We start from the raw sequence: 11,185 nt of genomic DNA, 5'->3' as shown, positions 1-11,185 counted from the left end.
TGACTAAAAAACCCTTAGGAAAGTTGTTTAACTACAGAACTAGCCTATAAACCCTAAAACCCTTCTCTCCTCTTTTGAGTCTCCAAGCTCTCTTCTGCGAAACTGACGGTACAAAAGTCTCCTCTTTTCTATTTCACTCTAATCCAAAGTTTGGTCCTTTGCAATTGATTTCGAATTCTAAATTAGGGTTTTGCAGTTTTTTTTTTATCTCTGTAGTGTAGAAGCACGAAGAAAAAAATGATAAAGAGACGATTTTACAAGCTTGAGCATGGTGATAAAGACAGTGGATCCGATTCGTCTTGTTTCTCTTCTGACTCTGATCCTGAGACAGAGGAATCAGAAGAATCTGAAGAAGAAGACTCTCTTGCAGAGGTTTCCGAGGACGATGATGATGAATCCCCAGGTTTGCTTCTTCAATCGAGCCACCAATGTCTTTTTATCTCTTGTGATTGTACTCGATGAGAACCCTTTTAGTAAGTAATGGTCTTTGCTAATTCTCTGTTATAGCTGCTGAAGATGATGCTGATGCTGACGATAATGATGATGATGATAACTCTGATGGTGATGACTATGGAGGGAGATTGGAGGATATGTCAATGAATCGTTATTTAGAAGAACCACCGGAGGAGGTGGAAGAGAACTATATTCTAGGTTGTATGATAAAGTCCAAATCGGTTTATAAATGCAGATATTGTCCAACCGTTGTTTGCTTGAATGAGAACACAATGCAAGCACATGTTTCATCAAAGGTAAATTACTTTGCTTTGAACTAGGATGTGAGTCTTTGGTCTTTCTGTGAATCAACTACTATCATAGGCAAATTAGTTAGCTTAATCATACAAAGGATTGAGTGTTTGATCATTTTGGAATCTAAGAAGAAGAAGTAGATGATAAGCCTGAGGTTTGTTTTTAGCATTTCCTCTTCAGTCTTGTGGTTTATCATATAGATTTTTTTTTCTTTCATTTTGACTCATTTCAGAAGCATGCTCGTATGGAGAAATTAGTGAATGGAGGAAAACTCAGAACCGATGATGATCCAGAGATGCCCTCTCAGGTGATATTTGAGAAACTGCTAACGATTTCTTTGTGTTCTGTCAATGACTCCTAATCAAATTCTTGCGATTAAATGTAGGAGAAGCAGACAAAAGGAAACAAAAGTTTACAAAGACAGAGTAAGAGATCACAGAAACAGGAAAAGGTAAATGTAGCTTGCCCATTACTGTAACATTGTCGCCAAGGATGGTCTGTAGAAAACCTAATTGATTCTTATTTTTAATATGAAACATCCAGGGTTCATCGGCCAAACATGGAGAAGACGAAGAAGTTAATGATCCAGAGACGCCATCTCAGGTGACTTTTGAGAAAATGCCAACAAATGCTGTGTGTTTTTCTGATGAGTCCTTTCCAAAGTCTTACAAAAATCTTAAATGTAGGAGACGCGGATAAAAGGAAACAGAAGAGCGCGAAGAGAGCATAAGAGGTCACAAAGACCGGAAAAGGTAGAAATTACCCTGCTTATTAGTGTAACCTTGTGACAATGGTTGGCTTGTCGAAAACCTTATTGATTCGTTTTTCATATGAACATCCAGGGTTCATCGATCAAACATGGAGATAACAAAGATTTTGATGATCCAGTGGCACCACTTCAGGTTTTCTTTTTGACATTCGAGCAAATGTTAACACAAGGGCTATGGGTTCTTCCGATGAGTCATAACCAGATTCTTGTAAAACTCTTAAATGCAGGAGAAACAGATAAAAGAAAACAGTAGAACCCGAAGACAGCGTAATAGATTACAAAAACAGGAAAAGGTAAGTGTTGCCTGCTCATAATTGTAACCTTTTGACCATGGATGGTCTGTCCAAAACCTTATCTATTCGTCTTTTAATTTAAACCTCCAGGGTTCATCAACCAAACATGAAGGGAACGCACAAGTTGAAGATCCAGAGATGCCATCACAGGTTTTCTTTTTGAATTCTAGCTAATGCAAACTAGTGCTTTGTATTCTTCCGCTGAGTCCTGACCAAATTGTTGCAAAAATCTATAATGTAGGAGAAGCAGATAGAAGGAAACAGTAAGTCACGAAGACAGCATAAGAGATCAGAGAAACAGGAAAAGGTAAAAGTAGCCTGCTCATTACTGTAACCTTCTGACCATGGTAGGTCTTCCGAAAACCGTATTGATTCCTTTTTTTCATATGAATATCCAGAGTTCATTGACCAAAGAAGAAGAAAATGAAGCTGCAACACAAAAATCTAGAAAGAAAAGGCGTCAAACTACGGATTGAAACCGTTGTATTTACAGCAATATGATAGGCCTGAGTTGATTATGTTCTCTCTTAGCTGAAAGTTTTGTCTACAAAACAAAATCTGGTGCTTTGTTACAGATTATTATTTTGATATATTGGGTTATACTATTGTTGAGTTTCTGTTTTGTTCATTTATAATGTGTCTACGACTTGTTATCGTTTGTCCTTGGAATCTCTCTTCCACTTACAAGGTTATGGTCCATTTGTGCTTCACCTTGCCATCTCTTGAACTTCTCATTGATACCTTCTGTTACAGAACCAATATGTTAATCTAAACATATTACAACAAGAGTGGTTGGTGAACGTAACTTGAAACATATATACACAACAAATATACGTTTAGCTTAATAATTTTTGCTCCAGTACCCCATTATAGCATCATTGATCTTTGGCACTTCCATCCAAATGTTCTGTCATTTTCTCTCCCCTAGTCAGCAGCACTCAGCATTTGTCTGCCTAAATCTTGAGAAAGTTCAAAGACTGGAGTGAAAAAGACAAACTTTAATATTATTTTTTCCCTTATTGTAGTCTTGGTCTCTCCAGTCTCCACAATAAACAATTATTGATATACATGTGTGTGCAAAACAGTGGAAGTGTGTGTGTGAATATGGACAGAAAATAATATTTATAAATGCATTTATAAGGGGGGGATACAAGTGAGATTTGATTAACTTCTCCCACTGCTCTTAAAGAAGTAAGTAAGAAGAGGCATTGGCTTCACGTGACATCTTTGCTGTCATGTCCGTGATCGAGCTTCTTTCATCGATGCCATTACAACTGATCGGGCTATCATGACTTGTAAAACTCTTGATTCCATCATGATATCTTCTTCTTTCTATATGTTCTTCTTGTTGTTTGCATTCTACTTGATTTCCCCGGTGAGATCAAGCGATGTAGAAGCTCTACTGAGTTTGAAAACATCCATTGATCCTTCAAACTCGATTCCATGGAGGAGAGGAACAGATCCTTGCAACAACTGGGAAGGAGTTAAGAAATGCATAAATGGAAGAGTCTCAAAGCTTGTTCTTGAGAATCTGAACCTCACTGGCTCACTCAACTACAAGAGCTTGAACAAGTTGGACCAACTTAGAGTTTTTAGTTTCAAAGGCAACTATCTCTCTGCCTCGTTCCTTAACTTCTCCGGTTTGGTCAACCTCAAATCTCTTTATCTCAACGATAACAACTTCTCCGGCGAGTTCCCTCACTCGCTGACGTCTCTACACCGTTTGAAAACCATCGTTCTTTCCGGAAACCGGTTCTCCGGAAAGATTCCTACCTCGTTGCTCCGTCTTTCCCGCCTTTACACGTTTTACGTTCAAGACAATCTCTTCTCCGGTTCCATTCCTCCTCTCAACCAAACAACTCTCAGATTCTTTAATGTCTCCAACAACCAGCTCTCTGGCCATATCCCACAAACAGAAGCTCTGATTCAGTTCAATGACTCGTCTTTTACTGGTAACATTGCTCTCTGCGGTGATCAGGTTCAAAACTCATGCAATGAAACAACAGGAATCACTTCAACTCCATCGGCAAAGCCAGCTATCCCTATAGCCAAAAGGCGGAACAGAGCAAATCTTATTGGAATCATTGCTGGAAGCATCAGTGGTGGAATTGTGATACTTCTTCTGCTCACATTGCTTCTCGTATGTCAGCTACAGAGACAGAAGCGAGTCAAATCCAAGAGAGAAGAGAGGAGAAGCAAAGCTGTGGCAGAGTCAGAAGGAGCAGCGGCGGTGGAAACAGAGGAAGGCACCAGTGATCAGAATAACAACAAAACGTTCTCATGGGAGAGAGCAAGCGAAGAAGGATCAGTGGGGACTCTTGTTTTCTTGGGGAGAGACATCACGGTTGTTAGATACACCATGGATGATCTACTTAAAGCTTCAGCGGAAACGTTGGGTAGAGGAACGTTAGGGAGCACTTACAAGGCGGTGATGGAGTCTGGTTTCATCATTACTGTTAAGAGGCTCAAGGATTCAGGGTTTACTCGAATGGAGGAATTTAAGAGACATATTGAGATCCTTGGCAGGCTCAAGCACCCTAATCTGGTTCCTCTCAGAGCTTATTTCCAAGCCAAAGAAGAGTGTTTGCTCGTTTACGATTACTTCCCTAATGGAAGTCTCTTCTCTCTTATCCATGGTATGTATTGCAACACACACACACCCATTGTGTTTGGTTCTCTCAAGCTTTAATGTGTTTTTAATGTGTGTCTTGTTTGTAGGAAGTAAGGCTTCTGCGAGTGGGAAGCCTCTTCACTGGACATCATGTCTGAAAATAGCAGAGGACTTGGCCATGGGTCTGGTCTACATTCATCAGAATCCTGGCTTAACGCATGGGAACTTGAAATCATCTAATGTTTTGTTAGGTCCGGACTTTGAGTCCTGCCTAACGGATTACGGTCTTATTGATCTGCAGGACTCTGACTCATTTGAAGACACAAGTTCAGTCTCTCTCTTTTACAAAGCTCCTGAATGCAGAGACTTACGCAAGGCCTCGACACAACCCGCTGATGTCTATAGCTTTGGAGTACTCCTTCTTGAGCTTCTAACAGGTAGAACTTCATTCAAGGATCTTGTTCATAAATACGAGTCTGATATCTCCGCATGGGTGCGCGCGGTGAGAGAGGAAGAGACTGAACTAAGTGAGGAGTTGAATGCTTCTGAGGAGAAACTTCATGCGCTTTTGAGCATAGCGACAGCTTGCGTGGCTGTTCAGCCTGATAACCGTCCTGTGATGAGAGTGGTGTTGAAGATGGTGAAGGATGCAAGGGCCGAAGCAGCATCGTTCTCATATAACAGCAGCGATCATTCGCCTGGGAGATGGTCCGATACAGTTCAAAGCTTACCGAGGGAGGATCATATGAGCATTTGAGGCTAGTTGTTGTGCCTTGTCCATTGTTTTTGATTTTTGAAGTATCTCTGGGAGGTTCATAGTGTAAAAGGTTTTAATTGACGCCATTTTGAATGATTCGAGGGATTAATCTGTGAGGTGAGGTTGAATCTTAAGTGAAGCAAATAGCCCTTATAGACTTACAAACTTATCACAAGCTGTTACTATTAGGCATTTGCAAAATGAACAACTCAATATGTCTTGCATAACAAGAATCGGATATTGGCTAATTAGAAACCTAATTAAGATGGTGAAAGAAAAAAAGGAGAGCTCAGAATCGAGGCCATATTGCATCTGATAAGTCAGAAGAATGCGAAGGGACCAACCATCGCTTGCCAATTTCATCACAGCTCAAATGCACCAGCCGGGAATCGAACCCGGGTCTGTACCGTGGCAGGGTACTATTCTACCACTAGACCACTGGTGCTACTTGTTCAGTTTGAACATATTCAATATTTATTACGTTAAAAATGAAAGATGAGAGCATAACTTTTATAACATAAATATACCTACTTAATACAATTATACTTTTCAAGATCACATTTTACTCTTTTATTAAAGTCTAGAAATTAACAAAAGTTAATCTATATGCATATGTGTAGATATTTAATCTGTAAAATACCATATTGTTATTAGAAATCAACCACTATCTAAAACTTTTTAAAAACCCATCACCTATTGTTATTATGTCTATATGATACATAACTTTAAATATCCAAATTTGAATGGTTAAATTAATCTACAAACTAACATTGAAGCACTGGAGTCCTGGACGTAAGCTTATATTGACAGAAAATTGTAAGACTTATGCATTTTGTTGAGGAATTTGAAAGGATGAAGATGATGGTGATCAATAAGAACGGATGAATGTGATTTGTTACCTTTTCTCTGTAGCTGAACATTTTCTTGTATTGTTTTAAAAGAAAAATTGTTAGTATGTTGCTTTAATTTTCATAGATAAATTAAAAAAAACCTATGTTATTAGCATGTACCCTTAGCACATCCATGTCTTTTTCTTCCAACGGCACTAGATCTAGATTTTCAGATCTAGATTTTTAAATCTTAGATCTTCCTAACCTTGGGTTCAGCTTTTTGGCTTTTGTTTTCTTCGTCAAGTTTAGCTTCATATTTGGCCGTTTCATGGCTGAGGCAGTCTCCAATTGCAACTTCACTGTCTCTGATGAAGAATCTTCACCAACGCAGATCGATATCTCTTTCCTGTTTTTAAAGAGTCATTTTTCCTGAGTGGTCTCTAGGCTTGGGTAGTGTCTCACCGCCCCCGGTAACTCCTCCTTGAAGCAGCGTAAAGGATCGCACAACATGCTTAATCGGTTCTAACTAGTGGTAAAAGAGATTCTTGCAAGTTAACCCGTTGTGTGTTTTTTCTTATCTTAGATTTGTCTTTAATTGTCTTCATAAGCTTTAGGTTTTAATTTTCTTTTTTTTTGGATCTCTTGATTCTGTTCCGGAAAGTAGTGATTGGATGTTGTGTAATTTGTCTGTCCGGGTTGTTTCCCCTTTAGTCTCCGGGAGTGTTCTTGTACTCGCCAGCTTAAGTCTCCGGAAAGATTAATTTCCTTGTCAGCCTTTGTATTTCTCCTTCAAGGTTTTATCAATGAATCATTCAGACAACGGAAAAAAAAAAGCATGTACCCTTCTACTATTCTTTTTTTTTGTCAAACATACCCTTCTACTCTTCTACTCTTCTAGGTACGAGTAATAATAGTTTATCTTACGATGAACACATTAGAAATAGGCCTGGACACTAATACCCGTTATCCGTATTCGACTCGTTACTCGGCTTGTACCCGTCCCGAAAAAAAGAGTACCCGCAGCTTTAGGGTCGAGTAAAGGGTATTATAATTATATTACTCGTGAGTAAGGGACGAGTATAGGGTATTAGTTTAGTTTTCAATACCCGTTTTGTTACCCGACCCGTAAATACCCTTCAATATTTTGTATTATTATTATTTATTATTAATTTATAAATATATTATAGAGTTAAAGTTAAAGCCTAAGTTCAACTTAGTCCAACTGAAATGATATATAAGACGCCCAATTGAATTAATATTTTATTTTTATTTTTTAAGTTTGTAATTTTATAATTTTTGGACTTATATGTTGCATAAATTTATGAATTTTTCTTTTTTTTTGGATTTTGGAATATGAAATTATTATTGCCATTATTGACAATTTTTTTATCGGATATTTATTTATCCGGGTAAGGGTAAAGGGTCGGGTATGTAAAGGGTCAACTATTTTTTTTCCGGGTACTCGTTATTTAAGGGTCGAGTACGAGTAATTTTTTTCTATTACCCGTTAGGGTCGGGTCGGGTAAAGGGTATGAGAAAATTCAAGGGTACCCGTCCCGTGACCCGCCCTAATTAGAAGCTACTACAAAATAGTAACATTTACACCAAAATTAATTTGAATGGCTTGAAATTAATAATATGCAATATTATTGACATTAACTTAGGTTGGGAAATGATATTAAAACAAATTACTATGTTATAGTATTGGTTTAGTAAACTTTTAAAATAAATTTACATTTGATACAAAAAAAATATTAATGTAAAACTTAATTAGATGTGGAGACTCTTAATTTAGTAAATGGTTAATTTGTTGTCAGCGTTTAAATATAATCTTTACATTTTTAACCATTCTGCTAATGAAAGACAACTGAAAACTGTACATAACATATAAATAGCCAATAACAACTTTCTGTTCATGCATTATATATGCACTGTCTGTCTTTATTTAGAATCATCTCTATTGCTATAAATCAAAGAAACACAAATTAACAATTAATCAATAAATATATAACACAGCAACAACAAAAAAAGATTAAAAAAAAAAATCTTTTTTTTTTCAAAAAACAATGGCTGCACACAAAAAGAATCTTGCATCTTTCATCATTGTTTTGATAATGATTATGTTATCAATGTTCAACGAATGCGGCGAAGGAATGAAAAGAAAACATTTGGGATATGGAACTATATCAAAAGACAGAATTCCTGCATGCGGCTTTAAAAACCCTGCTGAATGTATCAAAGTTCCGGTTAACCATTACCATCGTGGTTGTGAAATTTCAACACGTTGTCATCATCAAACTTAAACTTTATGATCCCTAAATCAAATGTCTAAATTGTTTTCTTTCTAAAAATATGAAATGATGTTCTTTTATTTATTATTATTTTTTAAATAAAATGTAAAATTTATTCCAAAAAAGTAGTTTTTATATCAAGGTGCAGCATGAAGTTAATTTTTGTTGATAATAAATCTAAAGATTTTGTTTAACAAACTGGTGCCATTAACGTGATCCCAACCATTGCTCCATGTAGCATGTGTACTTTCCTCCAAGTGGAAGCGAGAGCAGCCTATTGCGGACCTGTCTGTCTAGGGTTTTAATGAGCTGAACAGAGGGTACTGGCTGCTCTCCGTGTCGACGTCGATTTCGCTCTTGCCAGTGCGAGTAGACCGAGGGCTGGAAAACGTAGCAGAGAAGAAACAGAGTAGCAGACCCCAAAAATGTGTCGACTAGGAGATGCAGATTACTATCCAAGTTTGTAGAGAATTTGGTCAGCAATAACTTAGAGACGAGTCCTGTCCAAACGACTGAGGAATAAGGGCATTCGAAAAACAAATGGCCTCTGTTTTCTTGTGTTGCAGAGCAAAAAGAGCAGGAGGTGTCAATCCGTGAGTTCCAGGATAGCATACGATCACCGGTTGTCAAGCGATTCAGTGTTGACAACCACACTATAAAAGAGAACTTTGGAGTGCCTTGGGAGAACTAGAGACCAGCTGCCCATGGCTGCCTCTGTCTGGTTATCCGTGTATGCTCCCAAGTTTCTTTGGTGCTAAATTTGGTCTTAAACTGATCACCTTTCCCCCGCCAAAGGACCACGTCCTCTGTTTCTGAGAGTCCTCTGTTTCGTATTGTCGTTAAAACCGCTTCTAACTGATTCAGGTGGTCCACTCTATGATTGCGTTGGCGATGAGTAAGGGCTTCTGCAACAGTCGCGTGAAGACCAATCCCCATATCGATTGTACCTCGAGGGCCTGCAATAGTGAGTAAACATCCCAGCGGCGACCAGTTGTCATGCCAAAAGGAGATACCCTCTCCGTTGTTAACCTCATACCGAACAAAATTCGCAGCTAAGTCTCGATACTTGAGTAACTTTCTCCACATCCAGGAACCAGAGGTTGTGTTAGCCTTAATAGACCAGAGTGAACCCTTGTTGAGTAGGTAAACTCGAAGCCAGTCCACCCATAATGACTTCGATGCCAACAGTCTCCAGATGAGTTTCAAACAACTCACCTTATTCGTTTCTTTCAGAGAACGCAACCCCAGTCCACCTTCTTCCTTTGGTAAGCAGACATCAGACCAGGCAACCTTGGCCTTTTTTGTATTAAGAGAGGGACCCGACCAAAAAAATGCAGAACACATACTGTTTATCTCCTTAGTGCAAGCTGTCGGCAAGCGAAAAGCTGACATCCAGAAATTCGTTAGACTCTTTATGACTGAACTGATGAGCTGTAACCGTCCCGCAAAGGACAAATATCTCCCTGTCCAGCTGCTGAATTTTTCTCTGATGCGCTCAAGAAGTGGAGTATAATCAGAGGTTGTCATACGCTTGGTTAGGAGGGGCAAACCAAGGTAGCGAACTGGGAGCGTTCCGGATGCAAATAGGAAGGATTGAAGAATCTCTGCTTGTTCAGTGGTTGTGACTCCGGCCATGTACAGTGTAGACTTCTCAAGACTAATATTCAGTCCTGACACGCCTGCAAAGTGATGAAACGTCTGAAGCATACCCTCGATAGACGTCTTAGTTCCATCTGTAAACACCAATAAGTCGTCAGCAAAGCACAAGTGTGTGAGGCTGATATTCTTACATCGTGGGTGATAACCTATACGTCTCTCCTCGGCTTCTTTATCAAGCAATGCAGACAAGACTTGCATGAAAATCACAAAGAGATAAGGAGACAATGAACAGCCTTGTCTCAACCCTCTCTCACTTCGGAAAAGTCCGGACAACTCACCATTCACTTGGACTGAGAAAGAAGCAGTGGTGACGCAAAGCTCTATCCACTTGATAAATTGTGTCGGGAATTGCAGAGTGCGGAAAATACTAAGCAAAAATGGCCATTGAACAGAGTCAAATGCCTTAGAGATGTCAATCTTAATAGAGCTCCTAGGTGACACAATGTCTTTATGATAATTAGCAACAATCTCCGAGGCCAAGAGTACATTCTCCATTAACAGCATGTCCTTAATGAAAGCAGACTGATTTGGGGAGATAAATGCAGGTAAAAGTCGTTTGAGTCTATTGGCAAGAAGCTTGGAAATCACCTTATTTGTCACATTGCAGCAGGAAATAGGCTTGTAGTCCTTCATCTCTGTCACCTCTTTCTTCTTGGGAATAAGAGCTAGAATAGTTGTGTTTACTCCCTTGGGTAAGAAACCAAACTTAAAGAAGGACTGAACCGAGGTAACAAAATCGCTTTTGATGACTGGCCAAGTCGCCTTAAGGAACTCCACAGTGTATCCATCAGGACCAGGACTCTTGTCCCTTGGCATAGAGAATAAGACATCTCGTATCTCCACCTCCGTGACATCCTTTATCAACATTGTCTGATCCATTTCCGAGCACCGATACGGTAACGGAGTCGAGAGCTCTGTTTCATCAATGGCTTGATAGTTAGGCATCTTATATCCCAAAAAATCACGAAAAAACGCTCCGCCTCCTGCTTAATTGTCTCTTGTGTATCTGCTATGCTACCATCCAAACAATGAATTTCCTTTATCGCATTACGTGCTTCACGGGCTTTAGCTGCACGGTGAAACAATTTATTGTTTCCATCTCCAACCTTTAGCCAGTGTAGTTTAGATTTTTGTTTTAAATTTTTTTCCTCCAAAGCTGCTACTAACAACCAACGACTATAAGCAGCCGCTTCCTTCTGCACTGACTGATCGGTGAGACTCTGCAGTG

The 11,185-nt window shown here is 39.0% G+C and overlaps 2 protein-coding genes and 2 non-coding genes across 4 annotated transcripts; 2 read left to right on the top strand and 2 right to left on the bottom strand.

Moving 5' to 3' along the window:
• The first annotated feature begins 1 nt into the window (after window position 1).
• LOC104703650 (uncharacterized) lies at window positions 2-2,437 on the top strand. The gene is made up of 12 exons (XM_010419707.3): window positions 2-108; window positions 197-403; window positions 508-749; window positions 980-1,054; window positions 1,133-1,198; window positions 1,291-1,350; window positions 1,434-1,499; window positions 1,590-1,649; window positions 1,744-1,809; window positions 1,900-1,959; window positions 2,051-2,116; window positions 2,208-2,437. The coding sequence occupies exons 2-12, from the start codon at window positions 238-240 to the stop codon at window positions 2,283-2,285; spliced, it is 1,005 nt and encodes a 334-aa protein (XP_010418009.1). The 5' UTR covers window positions 2-108; window positions 197-237; the 3' UTR covers window positions 2,286-2,437.
• A 545-nt stretch (window positions 2,438-2,982) lies between these two features.
• On the top strand, window positions 2,983-5,336 carry LOC104703649 (inactive leucine-rich repeat receptor-like serine/threonine-protein kinase At1g60630). The gene is given in 3 exon segments (XM_010419705.3): window positions 2,983-4,445; window positions 4,528-5,120; window positions 5,122-5,336. Coding segments are annotated over 3 exon segments (1,989 nt in total). The 5' UTR covers window positions 2,983-3,097; the 3' UTR covers window positions 5,170-5,336.
• A 126-nt stretch (window positions 5,337-5,462) lies between these two features.
• On the bottom strand, window positions 5,463-5,548 carry LOC147941949 (small nucleolar RNA snoR114). Its single transcript, XR_015563019.1, has one exon. It is a non-coding gene; the product is annotated as a small nucleolar RNA snoR114 (small nucleolar RNA).
• A 3-nt stretch (window positions 5,549-5,551) lies between these two features.
• TRNAG-GCC (transfer RNA glycine (anticodon GCC)) lies at window positions 5,552-5,622 on the bottom strand. The gene has a single exon. It is a non-coding gene; the product is annotated as a tRNA-Gly (tRNA).
• Between the last annotated feature and the right edge of the window lie 5,563 nt (window positions 5,623-11,185).

Source organism: Camelina sativa, chromosome 7 (genome assembly GCF_030686135.1).
Source record: "Camelina sativa cultivar CO46 ecotype springtype chromosome 7, ASM3068613v1".
NCBI classification, from domain to species: Eukaryota; Viridiplantae; Streptophyta; class Magnoliopsida; order Brassicales; family Brassicaceae; genus Camelina; species Camelina sativa.
The sequence above is the reverse complement of the archived record's forward strand: the minus strand, read 5'-3'. Positions and strand labels throughout refer to the sequence as shown.

Coding starts and splice junctions, on each gene's coding strand:
- LOC104703650 (XM_010419707.3), top strand. CDS start 238: ATGATAAAGAGACGATTTTACAAGCTTGAGCATGGTGATAAAGACAGT. Junction 1,500..1,589: donor GGTCACAAAGACCGGAAAAG/GTAGAAATTACC, acceptor ATGAACATCCAG/GGTTCATCGATCAAACATGG. Junction 1,810..1,899: donor GATTACAAAAACAGGAAAAG/GTAAGTGTTGCC, acceptor TTAAACCTCCAG/GGTTCATCAACCAAACATGA.